We start from the raw sequence: 13,989 nt of genomic DNA on the forward strand, positions 1-13,989 counted from the left end.
TTCAGATCGACGATATACTCTTATTTATATACCATTACCTCTGCTGATTTTCGTTTCAGTACTGGTTTGGATTTCTACAACATGTAGATGAGTGTCCTGGGGTAAGTAAGTCTTATTTTCTGTGACACTCTAAGCTATGGTTGGGCACTTTTTTATAAAGTTCTAAATATATGTATTCAAACATTTATTTGCCTTGACTCAGGATGTTCAACATTCCTTATTTCAGACAGTCAGTTTCATATTTGGGATAATGCATATGAATAAATCAATTTTTTTCTTACCTTAAAATTTGACTTTTTCCCTGTGGGCTGTTAGGCTCGCGGGGGCTGAAAATGCTTCATTTTATTGCGTCATTCTTGGCGCTGACTTTTTTGGCGCAAATTTTTTTTTTCTGTTTCCGGCGTCATACGTGTCGCCGGAAGTTGCGTAATTTTTGACGTTCTTTTGCGCCAAAAGTGTCGGCTTCCGGGTGTGGCGTCATTTTTGGCGCCAAAAGCATTTAGGCGCCAAATAATGTGGGCATCATTTTTGGCGCTAAAAAAATATGGGCGTCACTATTGTCTCCACATTATTTAAGTCTCATTATTTATTGCTTCTGGTTGCTAGAAGCTTGTTCACTGGCATTTTTTCCCATTCCTGAAACTGTCATTTAAGGAATTTGATCAATTTTGCTTTATATGTTGTTTTTTCTATTACATATTGCAAGATGTCCCACGTTGAAACTGAGTCAGAAGATACTTCTGGAAAATCGCTGCCTGGTGCTGGAGCTACCAAAGCTAAGTGTATCTGCTGTAAACTTATGGTATCTGTTCCTCCAGCTGTTGTTTGTACTGTTTGTCATGACAAACTTGTTAATGCAGATAATATTTCCTTTAGTACTGTTACATTACCTGTTGCTGTTCCGTCAACATCTAATACTCAGAGTGTTCCTGATAACATAAGAGATTTTGTTTCTAAATCCATTAAGAAGGCTATGTCTGTTATTCCTTCTTCTAGTAAACGTAAAAAATCTTTTAAAACTTCTCATTTTTCAGATGAATTTTTAAATGAACATCATCATTCTGATTCTGATAATGGTTCTTCTGGTTCAGAGGATTCTGTCTCAGAGGTTGATGCTGATAAATCTTCATATTTATTTAAAATGGAATTTATTCGTTCTTTACTTAAAGAAGTCCTAATTGCATTAGAAATTGAGGATTCTGGTCCTCTTGATACTAAATCTAAACGTTTAGATAAGGTTTTTTAAATCTCCTGTAGTTATTCCAGAAGTTTTTCCTGTCCCTAGTGCTATTTCTGAAGTAATTTCCAGGGAATGGAATAATTTGGGTAATTCATTTACTCCTTCTAAACGTTTTAAGCAATTATATCCTGTGCCATCTGACAGATTAGAGTTTTGGGACAAAATCCCTAAGGTTGATGGGGCTGTCTCTACTCTTGCTAAGCGTACTACTATTCCTACGGCAGATGGTACTTCCTTTAAGGATCCTTTAGATAGGAAAATTGAATCCTTTCTAAGAAAAGCTTACTTGTGTTCAGGTAATCTTCTTAGACCTGCTATATCTTTAGCGGATGTTGCTGCAGCTTCAACTTTTTGGTTAGAAGCTTTAGCGCAACAAGTAACAGATCATAATTCTCATAGCATTATTATTCTTCTTCAACATGCTAATAATTTTATTTGTGATGCCATCTTTGATATCATTAGAGTTGATGTCAGGTATATGTCTCTAGCTATTTTAGCTAGAAGAGCTTTATGGCTTAAAACTTGGAATGCTGATATGTCTTCTAAGTCTACTCTGCTTTCCCTTTCTTTCCAGGGTAATAAATTGCTTGGTTCTCAGTTGGATTCTATTATCTCAACTGTTACTGGAGGGAAAGGAACTTTTTTACCACAGGATAAAAAATCTAAAGGTAAATTTAGGTCTAATAATCTAAAAACCTGATCCTTCATCCTCAGGAGCGGTATCAGTTTGGAAACCATCTCCAGTCTGGAATAAATCCAAGCCTTTTAGAAAATCAAAGCCAGCTCCTAAGTCCACATGAAGGTGCGGCCCTCATTCCAGCTCAGCTGGTAGGGGGCAGATTACGTTTTTTCAAAGAAATTTGGATCAATTCCGTTCACAATCTTTGGATTCAGAACATTATTTCAGAAGGGTACAGAATTGGCTTCAAGATAAGGCCTCCTGCAAAGAGATTTTTTTCTTTCCCGTGTCCCAGTAAACCCAGCGAAGGCTCAAGCATTTCTGAAATGTGTTTCAGATCTAGAGTTGGCTGGAGTAATTATGCCAGTTCCAGTTCTGGAACAGGGACTGGGGTTTTATTCAAATCTCTTCATTGTACCAAAGAAGGAGAATTCCTTCAGACCAGTTCTGGATCTAAAAATATTGAATTGTTATGTAAGGATACCAACATTCAAAATGGTAACTGTAAGGACTATCCTGCCTTTTGTTCAGCAAGGGCATTATATGTCTACAATAGATTTACAGGATGCATATCTGCATATTCCGATTCATCCAGATCACTATCAGTTTCTGAGATTCTCTTTCCTAGACAAGCATTACCAGATTGTGGCTCTGCCCTTTGGCCTAGCTACAGCTCCAAGAATTTTTACGAAGGTTCTCGGTGCCCTTCTGTCTGTAATCAGAGAACAGGGTATTGTGGTATTTCCTTATTTGGACAATATCTTGGTACTTGCTCAGTCTTCACATTTAGCAGAATCTCATACGAATCGACTTGTGTTGTTTCTTCAACATCATGGTTGGAGGATCAATTTACCAAAAAGTTCATTGATTCCTCAGACACAGGTAACCTTTTTAGGTTTCCAGATAGATTCAGTGTCCATGACTCTATCTTTGACAGACAAGAGACGTCTAAAATTGATATCAGCTTGTCGAAACCTTCAGTCACAATCATTCCCTTCGGTAGCCTTATGCATGGAAATTCTTGGTCTTATGACTGCTGCATCGGACGCGATCCCCTTTGCTCGTTTTCACATGCGGCCTCTTCAGCTCTGTATGCTGAACCAGTGGTGCAGGGATTACACAAAGATATCTCAATTAATATCTTTAAAACCGATTGTACGACACTCTCTGACGTGGTGGACAGATCACCATCGTTTAGTTCAGGGGGCTTCTTTTGTTCTTCCGACCTGGACTGTAATTTCAACAGATGCAAGTCTTACAGGTTGGGGAGCTGTGTGGGGGTCTCTGACAGCACAAGGGGTTTGGGAATCTCAGGAGGTGAGATTACCGATCAATATTTTGGAACTCCGTGCAATTTTCAGAGCTCTTCAGTCTTGGCCTCTTCTAAAGAGAGAATCGTTCATTTGTTTTCAGACAGACAATGTCACAACTGTGGCATACATCAATCATTAAGGAGGGACTCACAGTCCTCTGGCTATGAAAGAAGTATCTCGAATTCTGGTATGGGCGGAATCCAGCTCCTGTCTAGTTTCTGTGGTTCATATCCCAGGTGTAGACAATTGGGAAGCGGATTATCTCAGTCGCCAAACGTTACATCCGGGCGAATGGTCTCTTCACCCAGAGGTATTTCTTCAGATTGTTCAAATGTGGGGTCTTCCAGAAATAGATCTGATTGCTTCTCATCTAAACAAGAAACTTCCCAGGTATCTGTCCAGATCCAGGGATCCTCAAGCGGAAGCAGTGGATGCGTTGTCACTTCCTTGGAAGTATCATCCTGCCTATATCTTTCCGCCTCTAGTTCTTCTTCCAAGAGTAATCTCCAAGATTCTGAAGGAATGCTTGTTTGTTCTGCTGGTGGCTCCAGCATGGCCTCACAGGTTTTGGTATGCGGATCTTGTCCGGATTGCCTCTTGCCAACCGCGGACTCTTCCGTTAAGACCAGACCTTCTGTCACAAGGTCCTTTTTTCCATCAGGATCTCAAATCCTTAAATTTAAAGGTATGGAGATTGAACGCTTGATTCTTAGTCAAAGAGGTTTCTCTGACTCTGTGATTAATACTTTGTTACAGGCTCGTAAATCCGTATCTAGGGAGATATATTATAGAGTCTGGAAGACTTATATTTCTTGGTATCTTTCTCATAATTTTTCCTGGCATTCTTTTAGAATTCCGAGAATTTTACAGTTTCTTCAGGATGGTTTGGATAAAGGTTTGTCTGCAAGTTCCTTGAAAGGACAAATCTCTGCTCTTTCTGTTCTTTTTCACAGAAAGATTGCTAATCTTCCTGATATTCATTGTTTTGTACAAGCTTTGGTTCGTATTAAACCTGTCATTAAGTCAATTTCTCCTCCTTGGAGTTTGAATTTGGTTCTGGGGGCTCTTCAAGCTCCTCCGTTTGAACCTATGCATTCTTTGGACATTAAATTACTTTCTTGGAAAGTTTTGCTCCTTTTGGCCATCTCTTCTGCCAGAAAAGTTTCTGAGTTATCTGCTCTTTCTTGTGAGTCTCCTTTTCTGATTTTTCATCAGGATAAGGCGGTGTTGCGAACTTCTTTTAAATTTTTACCTAAGGTTGTGAATTCTAACAACATTAGTAGAGAAATTGTGGTTCCTTCATTATGTCCTAATCCTAAGAATTCTAAGGAGAAATCATTGCATTCTTTGGATGTAGTTAGAGCTTTGAAATATTATGTTGAAGCTACTAAGAATTTCCGAAAGACTTCTAGTCTATTTGTTATCTTTTCCGGTTCTAGGAAAGGTCAGAAGGCTTCTGCCATTTCTTTGGCATCTTGGTTGAAATCTTTAATTCATCATGCTTATGTCGAGTCGGGTAAAACTCTGCCTCAAAGGATTACAGCTCATTCTACTAGGTCAGTTTCTACTTCCTGGGCGTTTAGGAATGAAGCTTCGGTTGATCAGATTTGCAAAGCAGCAACTTGGTCTTCTTTGCATACTTTTACTAAATTCTACCATTTTGATGTGTTTTTCTTCTTCTGAAGCAGTTTTTGGTAGAAAAGTACTTCAGGCAGCTGTTTCAGTTTCATTCTTCTGCTTATAATTTCAGTTTTTTTCATTATAAGTTTGAAACTTTGTTTTGGGTGTGGATTATTTTCAGCTGAATTGGCTGTCTTTATTTTATCCCTCCCTCTCTAGTGACTCTTGCGTGGAAGATCCACATCTTGGGTAGTCATTATCCCATACGTCACTAGCTCATGGACTCTTGCTAATTACATGAAAGAAAACATAATTTATGTAAGAACTTACCTGATAAATTAATTTCTTTCATATTAGCAAGAGTCCATGAGGCCCACCCTTTTTTTGTGGTGGTTATGATTTTTTTGTATAAAGCACAATTATTCCAATTCCTTATATTTATGCTTCGCACTTTTTTCTTATCACCCCACTTCTTGGCTATTCATTAAACTGATTTGTGGGTGTGGTGAGGGGTGTATTTATAGGCATTTTGAGGTTTGGGAAACTTTGCCCCTCCTGGTAGGAATGTATATCCCATACGTCACTAGCTCATGGACTCTTGCTAATATGAAAGAAATGAATTTATCAGGTAAGTTCTTACATAAATTATGTTTTTTACATTTCTGCGGTGTTTGTGTTTAGCTGTAATGTTCCTCTTACTCATTTACTGTACCCACACATATTATATACCGTTTTTCTCGCCATTAAATGGACTTTCTAAAGATACCATTATTTTCATATCTTATAATTTACTATAAAAAAAAATATAAAATATGAGGAAAAAATGAAAAAACACACTTTTTCTAACTTTGACCCCCAAAATCTGTTACACATCTACAACCACTAAAAAACACCCATGCTAAATAGTTTATAAATTTTGTCCTGAGTTTAGAAATATCCAATGTTTACATGTTCTTTGCTTTTTTGACAAGTTATAGGGCAATAAGTACAAGTAGCACTTTGCTATTTCCAAACCACTTTTTTCAAAATTAGTGCTAGTTACATTGGAACCCTGATATCTTTCAGGAATCCCTGAATATCCCTTGACATGTATATATATTTTTAGAAGACATCCCAAAGTATTGATCTAGGCCCATTTTGGTATATTTCATGCCACCATTTCACCACCAAATGCAATCAAATACAAAAAATCGTTCACTTTTTTACAATTTTTTTCACAAACTTACGGTTTCTCACTGAAATTATTTACAAACAGTTTGTGCAATTATGGCACAAATGGTTGTAAATTCTTCTCTGGGATCCCCTTTGTTCAGAAATAGCAGATATATATGGCTTTGGCATTGCTTTTTGGTAATTAGAAGGCCGCTAAATGCCACTGCGCACCACACGTGTATTATGCCCAGCAGTGCAGGGGTTAATTAGGGAGCTTGTGGGGAGTGTGTAGGGTTAATTTTAGTTTTAGTGTAGTGTAGTAGACAACCCAAAGTATTGATCTAGGCCCATTTTGGTATATTTCATGCCATCATTTCACCGCCAAATGCGATCAAATAAAAAAAAAAAGTTAAATTTTTCACAGTTTTAGGTTTCTCACCGAAATAATTTACAAACAGCTTGTGCAATTATGGCACAAATGGTTGTAAATGCTTCTCTGGGATCAACTTTGTTCAGAAATAGCAGACATATATGGCTTTGGCGTTGCGCTTTGGTAATTAGAAGGCCGCTAAATGCCGCTGCGCACCACACGTGTATTATGCCCAGCAGTGCAGGGGTTAATTAGGGAGCTTGTAGGGAGTTTGTAGGGTTAATTTTAGCTTTAGTGCAGTAGACAACCCAAAGTATTGATCTAGGCCCATTTTGGTATATTTCATGCCACCATTTCACCGCCAAATGCGATCAAATAAACAAAATCGTTCCCTTTTTCACAAACTTTTTTCACAAACTTTAGGTTTCTCACTGAAATTATTTACAAACAGCTTGTGCAATTATAGCATAAATGGTTGTAAATGCTTCTCTGGGATCCCCTTTCTTCAGAAATAGCAAACATATATGGCTTTGGCGTTGCTTTTTGGTAATTAGAAGGCCGCTAAATGCCGCTGCGCATCACACGTGTGTTTTTTGTTGTTGTTTTTTTCCCTTTTCTGTAGTGTAGCTCCCCCACCCCTCCAAGATCCCTTAGATTATTTTTAAATAGTTCCTTTTTGACTTTCTCCCACTATTATTTTTTTTTTCTGTAGTGTAGCAGTTCCCACCCGCTCCCGCCCCCCGTGCATGTTCCCACCCGCCCCCTCCACATCACACGGCCCATCGATGGCCGCCCACCCGCCTCCCACGATGGCCATGCAGGGTTATTGCAGGATGCCTCCATATCGAGGCATCACTGCAATAACCGGAAAGCAGCTGGAAGCAAGCAGGATCGCTTTCAGCTGCTTTCCAGACCGAGGACGTGCAGGGTACGTTCTCAGGCATTAACTGTCTTTTTTTAGAGGACGTACCCTGCACATCCTCGGTCATTAAGGGGTAAAAAGGAACATAAAAGCACATTAGTGAGTAGTAACAATTTAGCAATTTTTTGTTTGAATTTTTTTTTCGAGTTTGCCCCTAGAGCCAGGGATAAAATACTAGGAGCCAGTGGCTCCCATGCTCCTGGGTTTGTGATATGTTTGCTCTGAATGCAAATCCACACAGTTTTAGTCTGTGGTTATATTAGCATGCAGCATTTTGAGGTTTTTAACCTTAAATGAACACTGTACTGTAAAGTTGGTCTCACCTTAAAGGGACATCTAGTATTTTTTCCATTGTAATGTGTTCCCAATGGTCCATTTTACCTACTGTGGTGTATTTCATTGTTTGCAAACACCTAAGTTTCCATTTTTGCCATTTTAAGTAGCTGCTGTTGCCTGTAGAAACCACCACCTACACTGAAAATATGAAAAATGTATTATCTGTAGAAAAGTTATGTAAACAGGAGACAATAGCACTAATTCATCTCCCATTGTGGAGTATGATAGAGACAGAGATGTTTGTATCTGAAATAGCTGGTTGCGCCCACGCAAAATTAGCAATTTCAATAGCTAACTATATTTAGACATAGATAACATTAGCAGGACTGCTACCTGCAGGCTCCGCCCATTTTTATGGGCATGTACATGAGAAAGTGAAGATTTTAGTGAACAAAAACAGTTATTTCAAATACCAAAATAAACATGAAGCAACAATTTTTCTATACATTTAATACTCTTCAGTAAGTATAAAATAATTTGAAACCCATTAAAGTGATTTTATTTTTATTTTTTATAGTATATTGTCCCTTTTATGTGTTTCCAATTCCTTGTTATACCAGCTGCGGAGTATTAAATGTATGGGAGTTTACTCCTTTAGGTTTGTTTTTGCTCTTTGAAACCTTGTCAAAAACATGCCCATTTAAATGAACTGCATTAAGAGCAGGCCTACTTGTCTTCTCTCTCTCTCTCTCTTTCTCTCTTTCTCTCTTTCTATTTTTCTCTCTCTCTCTCTCTCTCTCTCTCTCGTAATTTGCAAAACATTAAGGCCAGATTACAAGTGGAGCGGTATTTAATGGTCCTGCTTGAGCGTTAACTCCGCTAGGAGTAAGCTTTTGGGTAGCACTTGTATTACAAGTTAAAAGTAAACTGTTTTCTCTTGCTCGCTAACCCGACGTGCAAGAAAAGCCGAACTTATTATGCGCACAATAACGTATTCCCACATAGAAGTCAATGAAGAAAATAAAGTGGGGGAAAAAAAACCTAACATCCAACTTGCGCGCATATTCTTAAGTGCGCTAAACCAACATGGAAATATGAATATTTCACATTCCAATGTTCTTCACATAGCATAATATGTTCTATTTATTCAAAAATACATATTTCTATATAATTATCTGATTATTTTTTGCACACATATATATTGATACCTATATATACATGATTTGATAGGGATATATATATATATATATATATATATATATATATATATATAAAATCTATTTAGAAATACATAGAACATTGGAATGAGAAATATTTACAGTAAATAAAACAGTATAACACTTTAATGCATAGATATGTTTTCATCTACCTAACTGCAAAGGGCTTCAATGCACTTTTATATATGTCTTATGTGTGTAAATATGTATTTATTTGTTAATATGTGTATATATCTGTAAATACATATGTACACACATAAATACATATGTACACACACATATATACACTCACTGGCCACTTTATTAGGTACACCTTGCTAGTACCGTGTTGGACCCCCTTTTGCCTTCAGAACTGCCTTAAAGGGACACTGAACCCACATTTTTCTTTCATGATTCAGATAGAGCATTCAATTTTAATCCTAGAAGCCTTTTTTTCAAATAAAGATAGCAAGAGAACGAAGAAAAATTGATAATAGGAGTAAATTAGAAAGTTGCTTTAAATTGCATGCTATATCTGAATCATGAAAGAAAAAATGTGTGTTTGGTACTTGAATTATTCATGGTTTAGATTCAGCAAGGTGTCGTATACATTCCTCAGATATTTTGGTCGATATTGCTTATTGATATGATAGCATCACACAGTTGCTGCAGATTTGTTGACTGCACCTCCATGATGCAATTCTCCCGTTCAACCACATCCCAAAGGTGCTCTATTGGATTGAGATCTGGTGACTGTGGAGGCCATTGGAGTACAGTGTCATGTTCAAGAAACCAGTTTGAGATGATTTGAGCTTTGTGACATGGTGCATTATCCTGCTGGAAGTAGCCATCAGAAGATGGGTACACTGTAGTCATAAAGGGATGGACATGGTCAGCAACAATACTCAGGTAGGCCGTGGCATTTACACAATGCTCAATTGGTACTAAGGGGCCCAAAGTGTGCCAAGAAAATATCCCCCACACTATTACAAAACCACCACCAGCCCGAACCGTTGGTACAAGGCAAGATGGATCCATGCTTTCATATTGTTTACGCCAAATTCTGACCCTACCATCTGAATGTTGCAGCTGAAATAGAGACTCATCAAACCAGGCAACATTTTTCCAATCTTCTATTGTCCAATTTTGGTGAGCCTGTGCAAATTGTAGCCTCAGTTTCATGTTCTTAGCTGACAGGAATGGCAACTGGTGTGGTCTTCTGCTGCTGTAGCCTATCTGCTTCAAGGTTCAATGAGTTGTGTGTTCAGATATGGTATTCTGCATACCTTGGTTGTAACAAGTGGTTATTTGAGTTACTGTTGCCTTTCTATCATCTCAAACCCGTCTGCCCATTCTCCTCTGACATCAACAAGGCATTTTCATCCACACAACTTCTGCTCGCTGGATATTTTCTCTTTTTTGGATCATTCTCTGTAAACCCTAGAGATGGTTGTGCTTGAAAATCCCAGTATATCAGCAGTTTTTAAAATACTCAGACCAGCCCATCTGACACCAACAACCATGCCACGTTCAAAGTCGCTTAAATCCCCTTTCTTCCCCATTCTGATGCTCGGTTTGAATTTCAGCAAGTCATCTTCACCACGTCTAGATGCCTAAATGCATTGAGGTGTTGCCATGTGATTTGCTGATTAGCAATTTGTGCAATTTCCATGTTTTTCATTTATAAATAATTGGGTGTTTGGATCAGCAATTTCATTTTGATCTATCAAATAACTGAAGGACTCAGTAGTGAAATGAGGTTTATTAGATTAACAGAAAATGTGCAATATGCATCAAAACGAAATTAGACACGTGCATGAATTTGGGCACTCCAACAGAAATATTGCATCAATATTTAGTAGAGCCTCCTTTAGCAGAAATAACAGCCTCTAGACGCTTCCTATGGCCTTTAATGAGTATCTGGATTCTGGATCAAGGTATTTTGGACCATTCCTCCTTGCAAAACATCTCCAGTTCAGTTAGGTTTGATGGTTTGCCGAGCATCGACAGCCCGATTTAAATCACCCCACAGATTTTCAATGATATTCAGGTTTGGGGATTGGGATGGCCATTCCAGAACATTGTACTTGTTCCTCTGCATAAATGCCAGAGTAGATTTTGAGCAGTGTTTGGGTTGTTGTCTTGTTAAAATATCCCGCCTTGGCGTAACTTCAACTTTGTGACTGATTCCTCAACATTATTCTCAAGTATCTGCTGATATTGAGTGTAATCTATGCGACCCTCAACTTTAACAAGATTCCCAGTACCGGAACTGGCCACACAGCCCCACAGCATGATGGAACATCCACCAAATTTTACTGTGGGTAGCAAGTGTTTGTCTTGAAACGCTGTGTTTATTTGCCGCCATGCATAATGCCCCTTGTTATGAACAAATAACTCAATCTTTGTTTCATCAGTCCACAGCACCTTCCAAAATGAAGCTGGCTTGTCCAAATGTGCGTTTGTGGCATGTGTGCAGAAAAGGCTTCTTCCGCATCACTCTCCCATACAGCTTCTCCTTGTGCAAAGTGCGCTGAATTGATGAACGATGCACAGTGACACCATCTGCAGCAATATGATGTTGTAGGTCTTTGGAGGTGGTCTGTGGGCTGTTTTTGACCGTTCTCACCATCCTTTGCCTTTGCCTCTCCGATATTTTACTTGGCCTGCCACTTCTGGCCTTAACAAGAACTGTCCCTGTGGTTTTCCATTCCCTCACTATGTTCCTCACAGTGGACACTGACAGCTTAAATCTCTGCAATAGCTTTTTGTAGCCTTCCCCTAAACCATAATGTTGAACAATCTTTGTTTTCAGGTAATTTGAGAGTTGTTTTGAGGCCCCCATGTTGCCACTCTTCAGAGGAGAGTCAAAGAGAACAATATCTTGCAATTGGCCACCTTAAATACCTTTTCTCGTGATTGGATGCACCTGTCTATGAAGTTCAAGGCTTAATGCGCTCACCAAACAAATTGTGTTTTCCAATTAATCAGTGCTAGGTTGTTATAGGTATCCAATTCAACAAAATGACAAGGGTGCCCAAATTTATGCACCTGTCTAATTTTGTTTTTAAAGGGATACTAAACCGAATTTTGTTATTTCATTATTCAGATAGAGAATGAAATTTTAAGCACCTTTCTAATTTACTCCTATTATCAATTTTTCTTTGTTCTCATGCTATCTTGATTTGAAAAAGCAGTACTGTAAGCTTTAGAGCCAGACCATTTTTTGTTCAGCACATGGGTAGCACTTGCTGATTTGTGGCTAAATGTAGCAAACCAATCAGCAGCTCTACCAAGGTGCTGAACTAAAAAATGGGCCGGCTCCTAACCTTTTATTACTGCTTTTTCAAATCAAGATAACATGAGAACAAAGAAAAATTGATAATAGGAGTAAATTAGAAAGTTTCTTAAAATTGCATGCTCTATCTGAATCATGAAAGAAAAAAGAGGGGTTAGTATCCCTTTAAGCATAATGCACATTTTCTGTTAATCCAATAAACCTCATTTCACTACTGAAATATTACTGTGCCCTTCAGTTATTTGATAGATCAAAATGAAATTGCTGATCCAAACACCCAATTATTTATAAATGAAAATATATATATATATACACACATCTCTAAACATGTATATGTATGTATTTCTATGTTGAAGCCCTTTGCCTGCCTTTTTTTTTTAACACCTGAGACCTTATATCTTTGAGACCTTATAACTTTTTTGTGCAATATTTTTTTTGAGTAATCTTTATTACATGGTGTTATTATGAGCGTAATGTATTTTTGATGTGTTTTGTGAAATTTTGTTGTTTGGTGAAACAGTTAACCAAAGCTCTGAGGTTATGCTATCCCCGCGAGGGTTAACATCAATTGCGTTCAAGTCGCGTTAACTTTCAACTTGTAATACGAACGAAAAACCCAACATGCACTAACACCCACAATAAACTCTTTTTCGCTTGCGCGTAACTATTAGTGATCCACTCGTAATCTGGCCCTAAAAAGGCAATGTAATGAGGAAAGCTGCTGATATAAGGTCATTGTATTTCAAACACTGGGGACAACCCTCCACTTGTAATGGATTTCTACCTCTCCATCTTGTTTACATAGCTTTTCTATTAAGCATATTGTAGTATTCATATGTTTGGTATAGGTGACAGTTTTATTAGGCAAAATTAGCTATTTTAAATGAAGGAATAAAGGTAAAGGTGCTCTTTGTAAACAATTTAATATACTCATGCAGGTATAATGAATTGTAAGGAACTAAATAATGAATTGTAAGGAAGTAAAATTTACTCTACAATGTCCCTTTAATCCTGCTAGCCACCATATTGGGCTTTAATGGTTTACCTAACCATGTGGTTTATCTTACCAAGATATGTTTTCCTACAAAATTCACCCATAAAGGTTTGGGGATTTTTTTACATAAATAATTTGAAACGTTCTTGTATTACACCCTCTGGCGCAGTGTAATATTAAAGTGATGGTAAATCCTAGCATTTGTGAAACGCTAGGATTTACCAGTAGAACAAATAAAGGGGACTTTCAGTCATGAAGTATAAAATACTTCATGCTGAAAGTTCCTTTATTTGTCTGAAGCGTTCACCACGCTGAGCACCTCAGGTAGCCCACTTCCGAATGCTATTTTGCTGTGAGGTGACGTTTCCACCTCTTAGCCAATAGCCATGCGGGCCAGCTGGCCCCATGCCGGATAGCTAGCAGGCTATCGGCTAAGAGGTGGTCATTTCGCCTCACAGCAAAATAGTGTTCTCCTGTGGGCTGCCTGAGGCGCTCAGTGTGGCGAACACTGCAGACAAATAAAGGAACTTTCAGCATGAAGTATTTTTTTTTTCATGACTGAAAGTCCCCTTTATTTGTTCCACTGGTAAATCCTAGCGTTTCACAAAGTTAGCATTTACAAGTACTTTAATACTGATCATTGTGTGTGCTGCTTATTTCTGCTGCTCCTGATTTCCGATAAGGAGGCATTGCCACTAATATTACTATTTTCATTGTAGTAACCAGACAGTTTGGAGAAAGGCAAACCTTTCTTGCAAGCAGGCAATAGATAATTCAGAGAAGGATGATCTACTTCAAGGAGGTGACCCTACTAGGCAAAGGTAGGTGTGGGTTGCATTTGGTTGTCAGCTTGTCACTATGATGCATGGTTTAATGTAAAGATAATGTGAAGGAATAGAAATGCCTTTATAATTACTGTGCAATGGTCT

General features: G+C 38.2%; 1 protein-coding gene across 2 annotated transcripts in view; it reads left to right on the plus strand.

Moving 5' to 3' along the window:
* Nucleotides 1-13,989, plus strand: part of BNIP1 (BCL2 interacting protein 1) — a 74,261-nt gene that overhangs the window by 40,596 nt on the left and 19,676 nt on the right. For both annotated transcript variants that reach the window (XM_053717137.1, XM_053717138.1), the window contains exon 4: nucleotides 13,780-13,881. In XM_053717137.1, the coding sequence (XP_053573112.1) occupies nucleotides 13,780-13,881 (102 nt within the window). The remainder of the gene's footprint in view (nucleotides 1-13,779; nucleotides 13,882-13,989) is intronic.

Source organism: Bombina bombina, chromosome 6, assembly GCF_027579735.1.
Source record: "Bombina bombina isolate aBomBom1 chromosome 6, aBomBom1.pri, whole genome shotgun sequence".
Taxonomy (NCBI): domain Eukaryota; kingdom Metazoa; phylum Chordata; class Amphibia; order Anura; family Bombinatoridae; genus Bombina; species Bombina bombina.